Source organism: Anopheles marshallii, chromosome 2 (genome assembly GCF_943734725.1).
Source record: "Anopheles marshallii chromosome 2, idAnoMarsDA_429_01, whole genome shotgun sequence".
Taxonomy (NCBI): domain Eukaryota; kingdom Metazoa; phylum Arthropoda; class Insecta; order Diptera; family Culicidae; genus Anopheles; species Anopheles marshallii.
In genome coordinates, this window is record NC_071326.1 from 75564422 (window position 1) to 75583189 (window position 18768).

General features: G+C 43.5%; 2 protein-coding genes across 2 annotated transcripts in view; one reads left to right on the forward strand and one right to left on the reverse strand.

Moving 5' to 3' along the window:
* LOC128719790 (uncharacterized) overlaps positions 1-18768 on the reverse strand; it is a 56247-nt gene that overhangs the window by 12456 nt on the left and 25023 nt on the right. The gene's annotated exons all lie outside the window — the stretch shown is intronic.
* On the forward strand, positions 6419-8539 carry LOC128719791 (protein hunchback). The gene has a single exon (XM_053813427.1). It carries the CDS (start codon positions 6419-6421, stop codon positions 8537-8539), a length of 2121 nt encoding a protein of 706 aa, XP_053669402.1.

Sequence of the window (18768 nt, forward strand, 5' to 3'; positions counted from 1 at the left end):
CGTACCGGAAGTGAACAAAGGTTTTTGTTCTGTTTTTGTTAGTGTGTGGTTGGCCCTTTTTTTTGGCTTTTGTAGCATTTTATTACTTTTGTCATATTACTGTTGGTGATGTTGATTTTATATATAATCATATCGTGTTTATTAGATTTTTTTATAGAATTTTCCCGATAAAGAGAAGATAGTTAAACTAAATAAAACAATAAATATTTTTTTTTGTATTATATAGAAAAATGTTAGCATTCTTTGAAATTCTAAACAACTTCTAATAATAATAAAATATATAGTTTTAATGTTATAACGATAATTAGTCTTCAGAATAATAAGGAAAAGATACAAGATTTACAAAGTTTAAACACAAAATAGATAATGTTACAAGTTGGAGTAAACTAACAAAGAAAACAAGTACAATGATTGTGTACTGACTTATATGTAGAATTTTTTTCCTGTTAAGCTAAATGTAACATTTTGGGTTTCTTGTATCATTTCTGCACCAAATCTAACAATGGGGGAGGAAAAAAATCTATATTCTTACCCCCCCCTCATACAATTTTACTGATTGCTTTTAGTGAGAAGATTTCCGTTTTTTTTTGGTACTTCTTTTTCCACCCATTGGGGTGTGCATGTGTTTTTCCCTTTAACGCCCGTACACTGTACTATGTGCGAAGAAAATAAAAAGCCCCGAGGGAGTATTCGTCGGCTCGGCCGGATGGAACCGATGGGCTCAGGAGCGTAGTAAGAAAATGTCTGCCCATTTTCGGATGCCAAAGGGGACAAACGGCAACGGGATGGCAGGGAAGTGGAACGAAACCTGCCCGGTTCTTTTTTCGTTCAACAATTTTTCTTTCGATTTTCCGATGATGATAGTGATATGTGCATACGTGCGTATGGAAGTGAAAGTTGTTTACTTTTGTTTCCCATTTCTTTCACTTTGTTGTTCCCTATTTCTACCACTTTCCGATACACTCTCCACACCGCAATGTGCTATCTGCGTTGTTTAATCGGGTTTGATTACGGAGTATGAAACTGACCACCGAAACACTAACACTATTACTGGCTAGGGGTAGAAATTATGAGTGTAAATAATACATCTTTCCCGCTGGCAAACGGAATCATGAGAAAAAGCCGCATCGGTCACTCGTACTCAACAGTAAAGTGGTCCACCGTGCCACGCGCCTTCCTCCGGATCCGGATTCCATCCGGATCGCCCATGGAGGCCATTTTTACATTATCGGCTGCACACCCATGGCGGTGTGTTGTTTTTACCACGCTGACAAAATATATTTATTTTCATCAATTTGTCTCCCCGACTTTGAGGCCATGCGGATGCACAACACCGCTATTACGCCACACCAACACATACACACACACACCCCGTAGCCTTAAAAATCCATCCGGGTGTAGTGGGCCGTGTCGTTAAAGTGCATTTTAAAAGCAATTAAAGCGGTAGCCGCAGGCACTTCTGGGTGGACAGCTGGGTGAGAAAACAACAAACTGACCCCGACACTGTGCCGCGGCACTCGATGACTATGATATTGGGCGATTTGGCGATTCATTTGTGTGTTTGGGCGAGACTAGAAGAAATGAGAAATTGTATTCTAGCTAATAATTATGCTTCATTGTGTTGCTGGTAATTGGCAGCAAACTGGTAGTGAACATTGTTCTACAGCTCGTAAACATTCCTTACACTTACCACGAAAATATTTTAATCTGTAGAATTTTATGTTTATCCTGGTCACGGCACCAATAATGACATTTTATATATAATTTGTCAAAGCAGCAAAAAAAGCATTGTCCTTCTTTTAAATTTGATCGTAAAACCATCAGCATTTCCCTTATATTTTTTATCTTAATTTGCTGTTCTATCATGATAAATCATTTCCAGTTAACATTTCTATATCTAAAATGGACAAGTAAAGTATGCATTTATTAAATGATAACTTTAGACAAATCGTACTAACGATCGTTAATGTACATGAGCAGAATATTTCTGAAAATTTAATGATAGTTTCAATTGAGAGCTAAAGGGAAGGTCAAGACTAGACAGAATGGAAAAATGTTTCAGCTAATAGTTATACTTTTCTGTGTTGTCCTGCTTGGTAGTGGACTTTCTTTTATAGCTCGTTAACGTTCCCTTTGTGAATGAACTCACTTATAAAGACAAGGTTTTTTTAAATGCACAAATTAATGCGTAATGAGTGTAAATGATATTTCAATATTTGATTCCTGGTCACGGCACCAAAAAAGCTTTTGTCATTAATAGCGTTTCCGACTTATTTCATTTGTCTTGTTTTTGTTTTTGAAGTGTTGATATTGCTCAATGGCTACGGAATTGTTATATAATAGAAAACAGAACTTGTTTTATGATTCAATTTCACATAAAGGCATATAAATTATTAACTTTTAAAAATGGTCCCCTTGGAGCACATAATAATCAACGAATTATTTTAAAATAAGAGCCAAGTTAAGCATGGTATACGGAAAAAAGTCAATTGATATTCAGGGTGTAATAAAAATCTCTAAATGATAATTTGAAAACATTTCCCGCCATATGACATCTGATGGAAAATAGTTTTCATGAGGGTGAAGACTACATTATCGATCAATTAAAACTTTTCTCTTTGATTCCAATTTATTTCCTACGAGTTAGTAGAAACTAACCGGCATTCAATAGATTGCATAAATGTTTCCCTAGCTATAAGGCAATGAGAATAGTTAGGTGTAATAGTGAAGTTTAGTAAAACATAATTTTACTTTTAATTACAGTGGCAGCATAACTTCATGGTCAAAAAGCTTAAACAATATTATGTTCTATACGGTTTAACTTGTCCGAACGCATTCATCCGTCCATTTTTCTTACGAAATCGAACCGGATAAACCACCGAAACGATTCACACCGATACCGATGGAGAAAGTTGCCACTTGCCACAACCGGAGGGAACAACAGAACCTTGACTGCGATTTTGGTAGGTGATTAGCTGTGGCGTGCGAAAGGGTACGGGGTACACATTAGCGCGAAGAAGAAGAAAAAAAGGAATGATGAAACGGTATCGGTGGCCAAAGTGCACTCTGTTGCCCAGACACTTTCAGTTTCAAACGCACTGCTTTCAAGGAGGAAAAATCAATTTTCCTTCTGACCTTCCGAGCAAGACGCGTATTCGTATATTTCTTGTTCGGTCCCGTCTTCTGTCTCACCTCGTCTCTAGATGCGTCTCGCTTCACCTTTCCGAATCTTTACCTCACCGATGCTCACCGTAGAACGCTTTTCCCTTTTAACAGTTTAGCACTGACGGTTACTATGGACACGTTGAGAGCAATGGAAGCGAGAGATAAATAGATCATAGAGCGAGAGAACGATCGCAAAGGAGACACAACCAACATCAAGAATAGGGAAGAAACAAATAGCGAGAAAGAGAGAGAGAGATAGAAAACATAAGACTGGAAAAAGGTTGCTTTTTTCTATTCTTTCCATCTCGTTTCACCCTCACGCGCACTACTGTGGAACTACCCCTAGGGATATTGGTGGTATGGCAGGTCCCAAAAAATCTCAGATCAGTTTTTAAATCGCCAGTGTGTGGTGTGGTCCTACCGGATACAGACGCTCTTGGAAAAGTAAGCGTGGTTTTGTGTTATGAATATTGTTTTCACTGCTACGAAGCTAACAACTGGAATTTCCCTGGTGAAGTGAACTAAAATTCGCAAATAAGTGTACTGTTGGCGAAACGGAGGTGACTTAATACACGCGTGATGTTGTGATCAGTTGTTAGAGAGTTACCGCGTTTTATGCAACGGAAACCAATTCGTAAACAACTTGCAAGAAGAAGGATTTTAGTTAACAGTGCTCCAGAAACGCAAATTCGAAACTGAAAGTGTGAAACAAATTGTGCTTAAGCAACTCCGCCGGTTGTGCGGAATGTTGTAGTGCGTGCACCAGGGTGCCCTCATCAACATCTTAACCTCGAGAACCCCGAGCACCGGAGGAATTCTTCGTCATATTTGCATCGAAAACGTACAGGTAAGCAAAGCAATTTTAACGCACTGTAGGCAAAATTTCACTTTTACAACGCGTACACGTACAGCCGAAAGTTGATTGACCCAGTTACGCCCCTTTCTCCCAAATGCTACTCCTATCCTTTGGCCGAAGGACAACTCTTTTGTCCTTAAGATTTAAGCCGGGCAATTTAAGGGTCGTTTTGGTCCATGTTTACAGCAGCCTTGGGTGCAATTATTGGACCGAAATTTTTACAACCGGCCAGAAAGTTTGACTTTTCTACGGCTTTCTTTTAAACATCGGCAAAAAAGGATCTCGCTCTGGTGCTACCCGTTCGATCGGTGTACGATCGGTTGGTGGGTAGCAAAGCGAACTCTCTAAAAATGGTCTCAAAATGGGCCGTACCACGATATTGGGGGAAATGGAGTGGGAAAGTCAAATTATGGGGTTAGGTTTTTTCCGCAAGAGCCAGGCAGAGACTGCCGGCAAGGGATACTCCAGGCCTTCTTGTATGTGATCCGGGTACGTAACCGATTGAAACCCGTCGAAAGTAGGGAAAAAGCTATAAAAAAATAAAAACATACCGATCGAAGGGAACAGAGATTTAGCTGAGAAAAGTGCACATATTTCTATTGTTCCACTGCTGTTGGGATGATGGGTCTCGTACGTTGCTTACCCCCTTTACGGAGCTCCTACACGATGCTGGACCGTGTACGATGGGGTAAAGGGTCGCATGAGATCTTCGGTCGGCGATCGGGGTCGTAAAGTCGAATGTTTATTTACGAGCCGTGAGGAAAGTGTTTAGTTTTTCCGGCAGTGTTGTGATTTGAAACTGCTTCCCTCCCAAACCGTACTTCGTTTTATACAGCTTATTGTCATAAGCTAAATGTGGGTCTTTTGTCGAAATGGGCTCGTGAAGGAGTGAAAGTGAAATTTTAATGTGAAAAACATGCAGTAATTATACGTGTTGGGAATAATTGTTGTAGTGCAGGAGTTCTAGAAGAATCTTTTCATATCAGGATGATGTGAGAGCACAATTGTTTAATGCTATTTTCATTGTACATTAGCATTTTCCTTCCAAGTTAATGAATGAATACTTTTGTCTTCCTGATTAAGTTAGTTTTACATCGTTAGACATTTTCAATACAATATTCCGAAATTCTTGCTTTTTTCGTCTGAATAAGAAAAATGATTCCTTCCTTCCCGTTTAATCACACTATCGTTATGTAGAGTGCTTCACGACTGCAGTACATAATAAAATGCTTCCCCGTGAAACGTACCGAATAACAAAGGAGCTGGGATAGGGAGGAGTAAAAAACATACTCCACCGAGGGAAATATTCTGGATTACTAGCAAAAAGAAGGGGAAACGCTTTTTGGCCCACGCCATAAGAACGGGAAGCTACACAAAACGCACAACTTTCCTTTCAACGCTAGCCGGTGTATCGATTTTCCCAAACCCTACCTCGTACATAAGAAGTTAGCGAAACGGCACAAAAAATAAGAATCCGCAAAAATCCACACCACGTTTGTGCTAAAAGAGAGGACAAAGCATCCAACAGGAGGAGTACGTACGCATTTTCCTCCATTTTCCACCCATGAACGCCCCATCCTTGGCCAAAAGAATGCGCCATACCAGGCAAGCGTGTGTTTTGGTTTCGTTTTCCATTAGAGAGGAGAAGGGAAAAAAAGGAAAAACAGAAACCAACCTTACTTTACTCGCGTAGTAAACACACACACTGGAACCATTTTACCACTGGAACAAAATTCGTACCCACACACATGCACTATGAATGAAACCGGAAAATAAAACACAGTACCCAAAACTGTCCAATTATCGGTGGGGGTGTAGTGCGGTGAGGTGCGGAAGTGGAGTGAGGTGAAAAAGAAGGGGAACGTTCTCTTCCAACTCCCCCTCCCCCACATCCCACACTCTGCTCCTTCATGACAAACAACAAAACAGCAGCAAATAAAAAGCATGATGAAAATAAAAATAATCACCCATGATGGGAGTAGGAGATGCTGTGGTTGGACCATGCTGCATGTATGGTTTTTTTTTTTCGTTTCTGCTCCGTTCCATCTTCTATCCATAGCCTGTTTTTCCCTTTTTGGGAAGGGACATTTAATTTTGGGGGATTTTTCTCCCTCGCAATTGACGTTTGTTTTTCCTCGCGTGTTTGTGTGCGTGTACCAGAAAAGCGGGCCCTTTTTCGCTATGTGTGAGTGAGCCAAACAATGTAGCGAGGGGAGAAAGTGAACGAAATCGTCCTATGGCTACTAGGGTGGTTTGCTGACTAGGAAACGAACACATACACACACACACATTAGGCACCCTTTATGCGAAAGGGGAAGAAAAAAAACAGCAAAACAGCATGGCATGTTTTATTGATGATTTTTTTTTTGTGTCTATTTTTCGTCCCTTCCACGCAGAATGCAGAACTTCGATTCCGTAATGACGGCAACGCAGCAACCACCGCAATCGGCAGAACAGCAGCAGACAGTAACACCGAATGGTGGTTGGTTTGATTTAACGATCAAATCGGAACCACTCGACTACCATTCGCACCATCATTCGCTGCAGCATCACCACCATAACCACCACCGTCACCTGCATCATCAGCAGCAACACCAGGCGCAACAAGACACAACACTCATGTCGAGCGATGCACACTCGAACCCAACGTCACCGCAGAGCGTGGACAGTATGGACTCGCTGAGCGGCAAGAGTGGTTTCTTCGAGGGCAAAGGAACAACGGGCATCATGGCCGGGGGATACAATCCGCTCGGTTTTAACCCACTAACGCCTCCGGGATATTCGGGACTGCTGATTCCACCGCCAGCGTCAGCTCAACATCAGCTACCAACGCAACAACAGCAGCGCCTGGCAACGCCCAACCGCATGTACGGAGGAAACGGAAGTGCAGTCAAGGTAGATCTTGCCTCACTGACACCAACGCACACACCACCAATGGACGTGACGCCACCGAAATCTCCCAAGGAACCTCTAGAGACACCCACCAAGGAGGAAGAACCGGGCTCAGACTGTGAGGATGTGTCGTACGATGGCAGCGAAGACGAGGAGGGCATCCGCAAGCCCAAGGTGAACTCGCACGGACAGGTCAAGAAGTTCCGTTGCAAGCAGTGTGACTTCATCGCCGTGACGAAGCTCAGCTTTTGGGAGCATACCCGGGTCCACATTAAGCCGGAAAAGATGCTTACCTGCCCGAAGTGTCCGTTCGTGACGGAGTACAAGCACCATCTGGAGTACCACCTGCGGAACCACCAGCGTTCGAAACCGTTCCAGTGTCCGAAGTGTAGCTATAGCTGCGTCAACAAGTCGATGCTGAATTCGCACATGAAATCGCACTCGAATGTGTTCCAGTACCGGTGTGCTGATTGCAACTACGCCACCAAGTACTGCCATTCGCTCAAGTTGCATCTCCGCAAGTACGCACACAAGCCGGACGTGGTGCTCAATCTGGATGGAACGCCGAACCCACTGCCGATCATCGATGTTTATGGTACGAGACGTGGTCCAAAGGCGAAGCCTCAGAAGAATGTCGATAAGTTCCTCCAGAAGCAGGAGCAGAGCCACCAACAACAGCAACCGTCAATCAAGCAGCAAGAACCGTCGAGTGGCTTGATGAACGCTGGTGATCAATCGGCACCTCTGACGCCGCTTAACCAGCAGGGCATGACAACCGCCCCGACGACTCCCTTCACACCTCCTGGAAGTGGTCAGACGAATGGACTGATGCGGAACCTCTTCCCACACCAACTGTTCCCGAGCCCGTTGGCGCACATGTTCAAGAGTGCCGCTGCCAACGGTAACTTGCCACTGTTCCCGTACCTGAACCTCAACTTCCAGATGTTTGCCGACCAGCAGGCCGGTTTGTCCCAACTTTCGCCGAGAAGCTTCCAGCAGAACCTGATGAACCAGCTGACCGGGGAGAAGCTGAACGGTAGTGCCAGCAGCGGTTCCGACCACGACAACGATCTCTCCGTGAAGACGACCTCGAGCGGTGGTTCACTTGGGGAGGAACTGCTGAAACAGATCACGGCTGCTGCCGCGGACAGTTCTGCCTCTGCTGCGGGACGGAACGTAGTCGAGGACAGTGAGTCGGAAACGGTTTCCGCACTGCTTCAACCTTCGTTCGATGAGTTCCCACCTGCGGTATCGTCCAATAACCCCCGTACACCTTCGACCACCGGTAAGGGTGAGCGAAGTCGCCGAAAGGGTCGTGCCTTCAAGCTGGAGCGTCTCAGCGAACCGGCAACGTCCTCAGCCGGTTCGACCGAGATGGATACGCACTACGACGAGGAACCCACTGTGACGGTGCCCGCTGTAGCAACCACACGAGATTCCGCAGCCACGCCCAAGGAACGATCGCTCGAGTGCAAGTACTGCGACATTGCGTTCCGGGACGATGTGCTGTACACGATCCACATGGGTTACCACGGGTACGACGATGTGTTCAAATGTAATATGTGCGGCGAGAAGAGTGAGGATCGTATCGGATTCTTCCTGCACATTGCCCGCAAGGCTCACTGATGTAATACGGGCAGCGTATCGTCGATGGTGGCGTACCGAATTGTGCCCGACGTGCAAAGACGCAAACGTCCATGCGGGACATTCTACCTGATAAGTATTTATTTATTTGTTGCCTGGATGGATGGTCGGGCATGCATGCAAAATGTGAAGTACGTTAGGGGTTTTTGTTTGAGATACAGCCCAATTCTTTGGTGTATGCATTTTTATTTTTGCGCAATGGCAGAAGCTAGTCGGCGAACGTTGTAGAACGCTGGTAGAAGAAGGCAAGAGGGAGGTTAAGATTCCGAGATTCCGGTTAGCTGTTTTAGAGTTCCAACAAGCTGCCCAAACAATCCAAAGACTGAGCAAAGAAGTAAAAAGCTGTAGAATACAAAACGAGCACTAACAACTGGGGAATCCAAGGCAGGAAATAGAAAGTTGCTATAGTGGGTAAGGTAATACACAGCACGAGCAAAGAATCAAAGATATTCGTAGTAGCAGGTAGTTTGGTAAGGCACTTTTTTTTGGAGCTAGTACATAAGAGATTGTTACGAACTTCTTTAGGGTAGTACATTAGAATTATTTATACTGGTTGACGGTGCACATAATAAAGAAAACCATATTAAAATACAACGTCTAATGCTTGGTTTTTTCGAGTTGATGATCCTTAGTATACATTCCAGCAACTTTTAGTAAATAGTGTTACTAGAGATTTGAAGTTTACAGCTAATTATCGCGATCATCATCACGTAGTAGGCTGTGGTGTCAATCTTGCCGTTATAAGCGATAGGGATCTTTATTCCTTTTTAACTTCTTCTCCTTCTTGAAAGACCTTCGACCTCCAGTAGAATTGACATCGTCGTAAGGCACCTCTTGAGAAGGTCGACACGTGCCCGATATTACCGCAAGATAACATCTAGGGGTTCCGTCGAATCTTACGATCGAGGGTTGGTGAAGACTACAGAGGATCTTACATCCCAAGAAGGACGGGTGCCGTACAATGCTAGGGGTCTCACAAGCACCGGAAGTTTCTTCGTTTGAGATTTTTCTCCCTTCGACGGTTCACGTGGCACGTGCGATGGAATTTGGTAGAATACTCCCTCCGGTTCGGGGAGGTTAATTGAAATTTTTCCGTAAATTTAAATGCCAATCTGCACATCATGATGCATCCTTCGTCCTGTGCTAAGGGCGCAGCAAACATATGCGATGTGCGATGGATATGGAAAGAAATAGCTTTCCTCGGATGTAGATTAGCTTAAATGATGACGTAGAGCGGTCGCAAAGCAGCCGGGCTAACGAGGGTCACGACGTGCGGATGATTGATCAATCGATTTTTTGTGCGTGTGTGTTGTCCCTTAACGTTCCTTTCTTCCCTGTAATGTTGGGGATATTCAAATTGAACTGTAAATTACAGCGCGTGCGCTGTGTCAGTTCCGGTAGCCGAGAGCCGTTAATATTTACTGGAATGTTCTACGAAGGGAAAGTATCCCCCCTCCCCGCATACGTGGGTTGTTGAGAATGATTCATTAAAGAAATTTTTCCTAACAAGACCGAAAAAGGGAACATTTAATTTCTCGCTCATTACGTATCCAGATCAGCTGGAAGTGGCGGGACGAGTTTGACGACATTTCATTTAAGGATGAACACACAACGACACGTAACGAATCTCTGTTGAGATTTAAAATTTCGCACTCACTCGGCACGAGAAGTGTGTCAAAATTCCTAAAAAAGAGTATGTCTCAATTTCGGAACTCCAACCCCAAGGCAACAATAGGTGCAAAATGGTGACGCAGAACGACGCCTAATACGATTAACGGCGAGTGGTACGAATGGGATTAAATCCTGCCCGGTCCACTCGGTGGCACGTCCGTTGATCCGAAAGCCGGCTTTGGCTCTTTTCCCCTTTGTACTCAACAACAGGGATTGCCCTTTGCACTACTTCGCGACCAGCCGGGATCGTTGCGCAAAACGTCCCGAGGTTTCCGAGCTGCCGGCGAGTCCACAACATCTCGCAACGCAACTGACCCTTGACGGTGAGTGGGGAATGGCATATTGAACCTTCCCGAGTCTGTAGCAGTGGAAAAAGAGACTCTGGAAACAACGATCAGCGCTACGGGGCCACATTTGCTGCGCCGAATGCATCCGAGCGTGTCGGAAGGATAATGAGGTCCGAAGACACTGAGACCCAAAGATGATGTTGTGTGTCGGTAGTAGAGCACACAACAACACACCACAAAGCAACAAGAAGCTCTAGAGCACCTTCGGCATAAGGCACTCAATGTGTTGGAGGAGCGATAAATCTTTACCTCGCGCGTTTACCGTGGCCTCGCAAGGACGTAACACGTGCCTAATCCTATTAAAACCGATAGCATTGCGTGTAAATAGACGCAGAGAACTGGGAACTGGCTACATTTGCCAAACGAGATGCGGCTAAACGGCAACCGGTTTGGTCGATCGTGACCTAATTCATTATCTCGTCGCGTGTTTTAATGTTTTGTTTTTTGAAAAATATTTTCCCCTGGAGTCAGAAAAACTCGCCGATGATCGGTGGCATCACATTGTGGGCAAATCAATTAAAAACGGCACAGCCGAAGCCGCGCACAGCTGACACTGGTGGCGCTTTCCACATTTTTTCGGTAATGAATCAATTTCGCTTTGGTCCGAACAGCGTTCCGACCCATATCTTTTTGCGGCAGCTTCGTCATGTCGTCCAGGGTTTTGCAGCTTTCGGGTTGCACGGTGCACACGGACCATTGCATTGTGGGTGAGTGAATATTTTATTCTGTTATGTGTTTTTTCTCCCCTTTTCGCTTTTTCATGCTTCGAACGAGAAACGATTCAAACGATCCATCTGTTGCGGTCCCATTTTTAGGACGATTTGCACTCTTTCCCCTTGCTTGTTGTTGGTTTGTGGACTGCACGTTTTAACGAACGAAATTTACTGTACGCTCGCCTGCCTCTGTAGTGAGTCAGTCGCTCTGCTGAAGTGACCTCACCAGCATGAATAAATAAATATGATCGATGATCGATGATGATGATGTTTTGTCCCGGGGACGGAACGAATTGCGAGTCGAGAGTGTGGTCCAACCAATCAACACCTATCATGCGCCGTGGTCGTTCGAGAAAGGGTTGTGTTTTGTCTGTTTGCTCAACACCAATCGCACCATTTGGGTGCCGTGTAATGAGGTTTCGGTTTTGTAAGAAATCGAGCAGAAAAGAAACGAAAGGCAGCAACCAAAAGGACAACAGTTTCAATGCACACAAAGGTGCAGTTTATGAAGGGATTGAAGTGATTGCACTCGAGTCTGGTAACGGATCGGTTTTGCACCTTTCGATTCTGCTTCAAATAGGGAGTTTTGTTGTGATTTTTTGTTATTGGCATCTGCAACAGTTAAAAGTATGTATCATGTTGGTGTTAGAATAATTCTTTTCAATATTGGTTTGCAAGAGAAAGGTGTTTCATCTGTTTGAATTCGAGCACATAAGGAATATCGATGAGAAAGAATTGATTGTAGTAATGAGCAAATGAGCAAAACGAAGCTAATATGTTAAAAATTTGGATTTATGACAAATTGCTGTCCTTGGATTAGGAATTTAATAACAACAAAGTTAACATGAACCACTTAGTGCCTAAATAAACTTCACACTGTTTTAAGTTGTTTAATACGTTATTGAAGGCAACCAGCGATTTTGTTTTGTTGCAGTGCGTCTCAATTCTTTAGGACCACTTATTATTCCTATTTCTATTTCAAAATGCCAAAAACTATTTTAATGTAAAGATTATACAAAAAAATGGTTTAAATATTAGACATTGTTACCAATGGTTTCATATTGTTTGTTATATTAAACGATCAATTACGATCAAACGATTAGTAGGGACATAGATCAACGGCAAAAAATTTGTTTTTTCAATGACAGCATCGATAAGTTATTCTTTTTTTTATTGTTTTGTGTAGTCTTTTTGAAGTCTGGATTGGCGGTTTGCTTTAATTTTATTTTTACGTTCAAAACTGTAATTTGTTGAATCATATATTCAATAGGATTCCTCAAATTTTATCACTCATAAAACTTTTAAAATCTTTTAATGTTATCCAAAATTGTTAAACTTGAAATGACTCTTGCAATAACAACAACAGGGGCTAGTTGTTACTTAACTGAAACATTTTACTCCAAGTATTCTTGAATAAATGTCCCATTATCCGATTTCAACTCAATTATTAACCCAAAATCATGTCCTGCACAATGGGCAACTACGATGGTCAACCATGTAGATATACATGTACATTCCACAATCCGTTCTGCAACCTTTATACATCCCCTTCCGTGTCCATTTTACAGCGCTGTTAAAGCATTTTTGAGAGCGAAACAAAAAATTAAGCTACAGAAAACGGCTTTGCGTTTGTTTGCGACGTAAACGAGGCGCGCCGTTATAAAAATCCCAACCTACGCCAGCTGTCCGAACGATCCGGACCGTGCGGACTGGCTAGGGGATGCAAGAAGGCGAGAATGGGAGAAATAACACGGAAGATGGAAACCAAAAATCGGACACCCGATCGGATGTGTTGTTGTTGTTGCTGCTGGTGGCTGTGACCAGGATCGTTTTTTTCTCTCTCTCTTTTTCGCTCACTTTCCAAACGATCCTTGCCGTACCGGACGGTTTTCGATGTCTTGCCAAGCGGTTGGAAGGATCACTCGCGGGAGAACCGCAACCGACCGGGGCGAACACATGAAGAAGCCGTTCGGTTTGTGGCCGTTCTGCACAGGCGTGCAATGAATCGGTCGCAATGTGCAGCCGGTTGAATTTATATATTCCCTTTTTTTAGGTTCCATTTCCGATCATGCGTCTTCCATCTTCCTCGCGCGTCAATAGTGCCTTCCTTTTTTTGTACCGGTACCCCAACCCTCCCGGTACCGATGCAACGCGGCGCACGCACCCTCAAGGGACCGGGAAGCTGCACTGGAAACTCGACCGAACGAGAAAAAAAAGGTCGTTTCTGCTCTCCAAACCTCGGGTGACATATTTTATGCCGTTTTGTTGTATGCTGTGCACATCACACATCGCATGACTGCCACGGCTGCGTGTGTGTTTGTTTTTCGGCGCACATGTGCCACTATTCATCGCGAACCGACTGGCAGGACTTGATCGCACCACCCGTCAATAGTGTGGTGCCGCGTGCCATCGTTTTATTTATAGAAAAACACTGCAGGGAAACGCGTGGAAAGCCAAAAGGAACGGAAGAATTGAAGAATCTCCTTCCTTATGCTTCCCTACGGTGCGGAGTTTTTCCGGGCCCGGTAAAAGAACCATCCGACCATCAGGATGCCGAAGGCTACTACTGTTTCGCTCATTAAACCCAATAAGCGGGAGTCAATGAGGATAGGTCGTTGGTGCTTGTGTTTCGATGCAGGCGCACTGTCGGCAGCTTCGAGGATCGCTAAGGATCCGGATCGCGACGAGACGGCTGCGGGCACGAGTGGGTGTGAAATTAGTTTCGACATTTCCTTATTATTTTTTCCCACTTCTTAGAAAACCCCGTTCCGGCGCGATCCTTTCGGTACCGAGGTATTTGTTCATCTGTGGCCCTTTTTTCCGCTCGTTGGAACGTGCGCGTGTTGAAGATCGTCGCCGTCTAACACCGGTGCACAGACTCGGTGCTTGGTAAAATGAATGTCTTTGGCTAATGAGGTGAAGTGTAAGGATTTGTCGAAAGATCGTCCGAGTACGCCAGATGGACCAAACGATGGTACACCGATCGGTGGATTGAATTACCAACGGTTTTGTGCGTAGAGCGCGTGCGTTTGTTCAGCCCTGCTCAGTGACTGTGATTTTTATATCATCGATCATGACACGAGTCGATCGCTGAAATGCTCCCATTTGCTGTTACATTTCTTTCTGTCGTCTGGTGAGCATAATGGTTTTATGGTTTTACGATGCTTGGAAATGGCTGATTCTTTCCTCAGCACACAATCGTTTAAACTGCACGGCTACCTCGGGAAAATTTCCTCTAAAGTTAATGTGTCGCCATATTTTGGTGGCCATTTTGCAAATGTTACCCTCTGTGTGAAGGGGTATGTTTCTTCCGAAAGGGTTACCTGTGGGCAGCCTCGAGTTCTACTCGCACCCCTCACCGACAATAAAACACGATTTAACTTGTTGATTTCTGTGCTCCGTAACGCCCTTTTTCCCAAGGAAATAAAGAAAAAAATCGAGGAAAAAAAAAACGACATCAGGGGCATGAAAAGTTAATAAAAACCTCACGTCACAAATACCGAGCATCAAAAGTCAAACAAATTAACGCGTCAGTTCTGCGTTAAAATAGGGGAAGGTGACAAAAAAAGCCTACCCTTATATAAAAAAAAACCTTGAACAATCAATAACAAATAAACACCGTGTTGCACTTGCTGCACTTAGCCATATTTTTTTTAAGTTAGCTCAAATTACGATCCCCTTTTTTATGCTCGATACGTGAAGGGTGTGTTTATGTATATAAAAAAAAACCCCTCTCACGAACCCCTCCATGGATGCACTTCAACAATCCGTGGCTAATGAAAGGTACCTTATAGCTAAAAAAAACTGTACGATGGGAATTTATTAACCCTCATTTGAACTTTGGGCTTGATCTGGGGCTTGCGTCAGCTTCATCTGTGGCTCGTGCGATGGAGTGTTAAATACGTTTTTTTTACTTCACATTTGATCGAATGATCATACGTCACGTGGTAAACTGACACCGGGAACAACCAAATTGCTCTTTGATGGTTAGTTTTTTTACTACTAGCTACGTGCAGCATAAAATTTACTTATAAAAAAATTATATACATATCATCGTTTTCAGCCCTCCACGGTATTCACAATACTAGGGACGAACGAGGCGGATACGAGATGAGGTTTTTTGAGGTTAAACCCGAGGGATCTTTTCGCTCTAAAAACTAGGGGATTATGTGTTTTTTTGTGTTCCCTTTTTTTCAACAATTGTTCTGCCTTTCGTGAACTTCGGTTTACTTCCGATGCACATGCACACGCCTCCCGATTACGGATATAGGAGTGCATTTTTTTGTTGGGATTTTCGTTGTGTGGAGGTATTTTTCCTTCGTGTGGTGCGATCGTGTAGGGAGAAATTGGATCGTTTTTTTTATGAATGAGATTTTATGTGGGGTGCTGGTGGTGTATGATGCTCTTTATTATTTTTTTTTCTTCATTGCTATTGAAAGGGAATGAGACGAGGAAATGAACTGTTGGAATCGTGGTTGAAAATTGAGATGCACATGTGCAAAGGAAAGGTGGAATGGAACCTGCGCGAGTGGAATTTTTTTGCAAACTGAAACACCAAAGACGCATTATTGACGCATTCTTTAAAGAAGTAGATAGAAGATATATTTCGTGAATGTCTTATTTTTGTGAAATATTTAATGTTTTGAACTCTTGTATTTATCCTACTTGGTTGGTTATAGGTACCCATTTTTAGTAAAAGCATGGGTCCAAAAGTGTGAGTAGTCATTACCTATGTGTAGTGATATTGATTACCTTCAGATACTACACATTATGGTCTAACGAACCGTCACACAAACAACCAGTTGTCCAATCCAGGGTTTAATAAGTTTTCCTTTAAACAAATAGCCAACTTTCAAAATGGATTTAAAGTCATTCCTAAAGGCCATCAAACACTGGAAATTTGTATTTAAAGGGCTCGGTGAAAGAAAAGTTACCTAAATTGAATGCAAGAAACCAATTCTATTTCTAATCCTTCTGAGAGCCTCAGGACACCCACTATTAAAGAAATCTATCAACGGATATTCATGATAGTTTAGTGTGTTTAGAACAAGGTTGTACGAAAGCCGGCCAAGAAATGTAGTATCAGCAACAAGTAGGTTGCCAATCATTATCTCTTTCTTTGTCTAGTACCTCCCCAAGAAAATGCTGAATTTCAGGTTTCCTGACATTAATATCAAAAGTGAAAGAACATTCTCCATAAAACTGACCTTAAGCAAATAACTGTTGTTTCATTACAGCTACAAGCGGATTACAGCATCCTTTTCCTGCTCAAATATCCATTCAGCGTGATCACGATCATAAAACGAAAGGTTTCTCGTGTTAATTTCCGGCATCCATTTCCACGATCTCACAGGACGTGCCATTGACAGATTTGCTTGTCTCGAGCAAAAGCACTGAATATTTTTCATCCTTATTTTCTTATCTTCTCTATCCATCCTGTTGCACCAACTAGTTTTATTACCATCTCGGTTGTTTGTGTCGTTAAAAAAAATGTGTCGTAAAAAAATTGGTCTTTTGTTATACTTTTTAGCACAAAAAGGAGACGAAGGTTTTTGGTCGGGTTTGCTGTTTTTTCCCTTTTACTCGGGGAACAATTATGGGTCTGATTGTGGCACACATTTAATATGTTTTCTTCCTCTATTCTCCTACGTCTATTGTTGGAACAAGCGTTGGACATTGTTTCGGAACTCTTTTCACTGCTTGTATCTTCTTGAAAAACCAGTTTTAGCAATAAATAAAACGGAAAAAGAGGACCAAAAAAATCCACAATTAGAGGGAAGTAAGCTGGAAAGATGATCTATAAATAATCGACCATCTTCAACGCTTACAAGCTTGACCCCCAGCCGTCCTGGCCGTGGTCAGCAGTTGCGCTGAATGGCAAGCTGAATCAACTGTCTGGTTTTGTTTTTTTCGCTCCCTCAAGATCCCTTTTCTGCTCATCCAAAATGGACTCGTGCGTACGGGACAAGATGCGCATGAGCTCGTACCGGGTTTCTGTGCAGTTGCACCGGGCATCGATGGGCCGCCGGCAAAACACAACAGGACAACAGGACACCGTTTCCCGATCATACACGCGCCCGGTCATTGATTGTCAACGGCGTTTAAAGGGACCCGAACCGTCCGGTCCGTTCGATCGATCAATGCGCACCAAAGCTGGACCGAAACGAAACGGACAAATGCACATTTTTCAGCTGGCACCGTTGGCGCGCGGACGCTGTTGTGTTGTTTGTCTACCGACAAGGACGACAGGACCAATTGCATGGGTTGAAACGGGCAATCCTGCGTAAAGCACAGCTCATATGATGAACTGTTTGTGGAAAATGGAACTTTTTTCCCTGTTCTCAAACGCAACAAAACCCTTTCGTTTTCTAAACCCTGCCCAGAGGTCGATGTCACTAATTTCCGTTCCATCCCGAAAATGAAAGACAAAAAACAAATCACCAGACGAAGCTAATCCTTTCATGCAGACAGTTTTATCCTTGCACCGAAAGGATCATGACAGAACATGGGCGTAATATCATCGCACCAAGGTCATCGGGTGGCAACAACGAGGACGACTACACCTTGATGCTACCGGAAAAATTGACAAGTATGTGTCGGTGAAGCGTGTTAAAAATGATATTCAAATTTCACCCACAGCGACACCGAAGGCCACTGCGAGAAGCTGGAAAAAAGAGACCCCGTTTGGACTACCCTTTGCGATTTTTACGATCCCTTACCTTGAGACACCAATCCTTTCCGTCCATCTAATCCCATCTAATCACCTCGTTTTACCTCGCCCAAAAAGGATGCTGCTTCATTGTACGGGTGGTTCATCCCGATCGGAATCTCCCCGACTCCACAACACCCACGTGAGTTCGGTTAGGTAAAACAGAAAAAATAAATAAATAAAATAAAACAGTTAATTCCTGGTTTCAGTGCCGTCCGGTGTGGACCGAAGTGGGCGTTAGTGTCACATTGAAAGGTCGACATTAAAGTCTCTTTTTTGCCATTCCTTTCATACATGTTAATTCCGTGGCGGGTCAGACAGATTTTGGTGCTGGGTATCCGGTAGTATGGAAGGCTTCACCTGGGGGTTTCGTTAACGGTGGAATGGTTAAGGTGTCTCCACACTGTCGGAAAACAAACAAAAGCTAACCTGAAGGTAATGAATATTAAGGCAGTAAAAAAAATTACCTCCAGGTAGGTCACAACTATGGACAGCCTTCCCAATATGGGTAGCAAAATCGATCTCTACCTATTGGTTTTTTCTTTTTGCAATGAGCGTGTCCATCAAATCAATCGGACGAGTTATTGGAAATATGGTAAAAATGAGACTGACTGTAAGACTGATACCTGCAAAATCTGCTAACTGTGGTAACTCCTCCACGGTGCGATGACTTTTGTGCTGGTGCTGCTACATCGTTTTATTGCACCAGTTGTTGACTTTTAGAAAACGTTAGATATGACTTTAAGGGTGCAAAAACTAAAAGAGTTTTGT

Excerpts from the sequence above, each read along its gene's own strand:
- LOC128719791 (XM_053813427.1), top strand. The coding sequence starts at position 6,419 with ATGCAGAACTTCGATTCCGTAATGACGGCAACGCAGCAACCACCGCAA.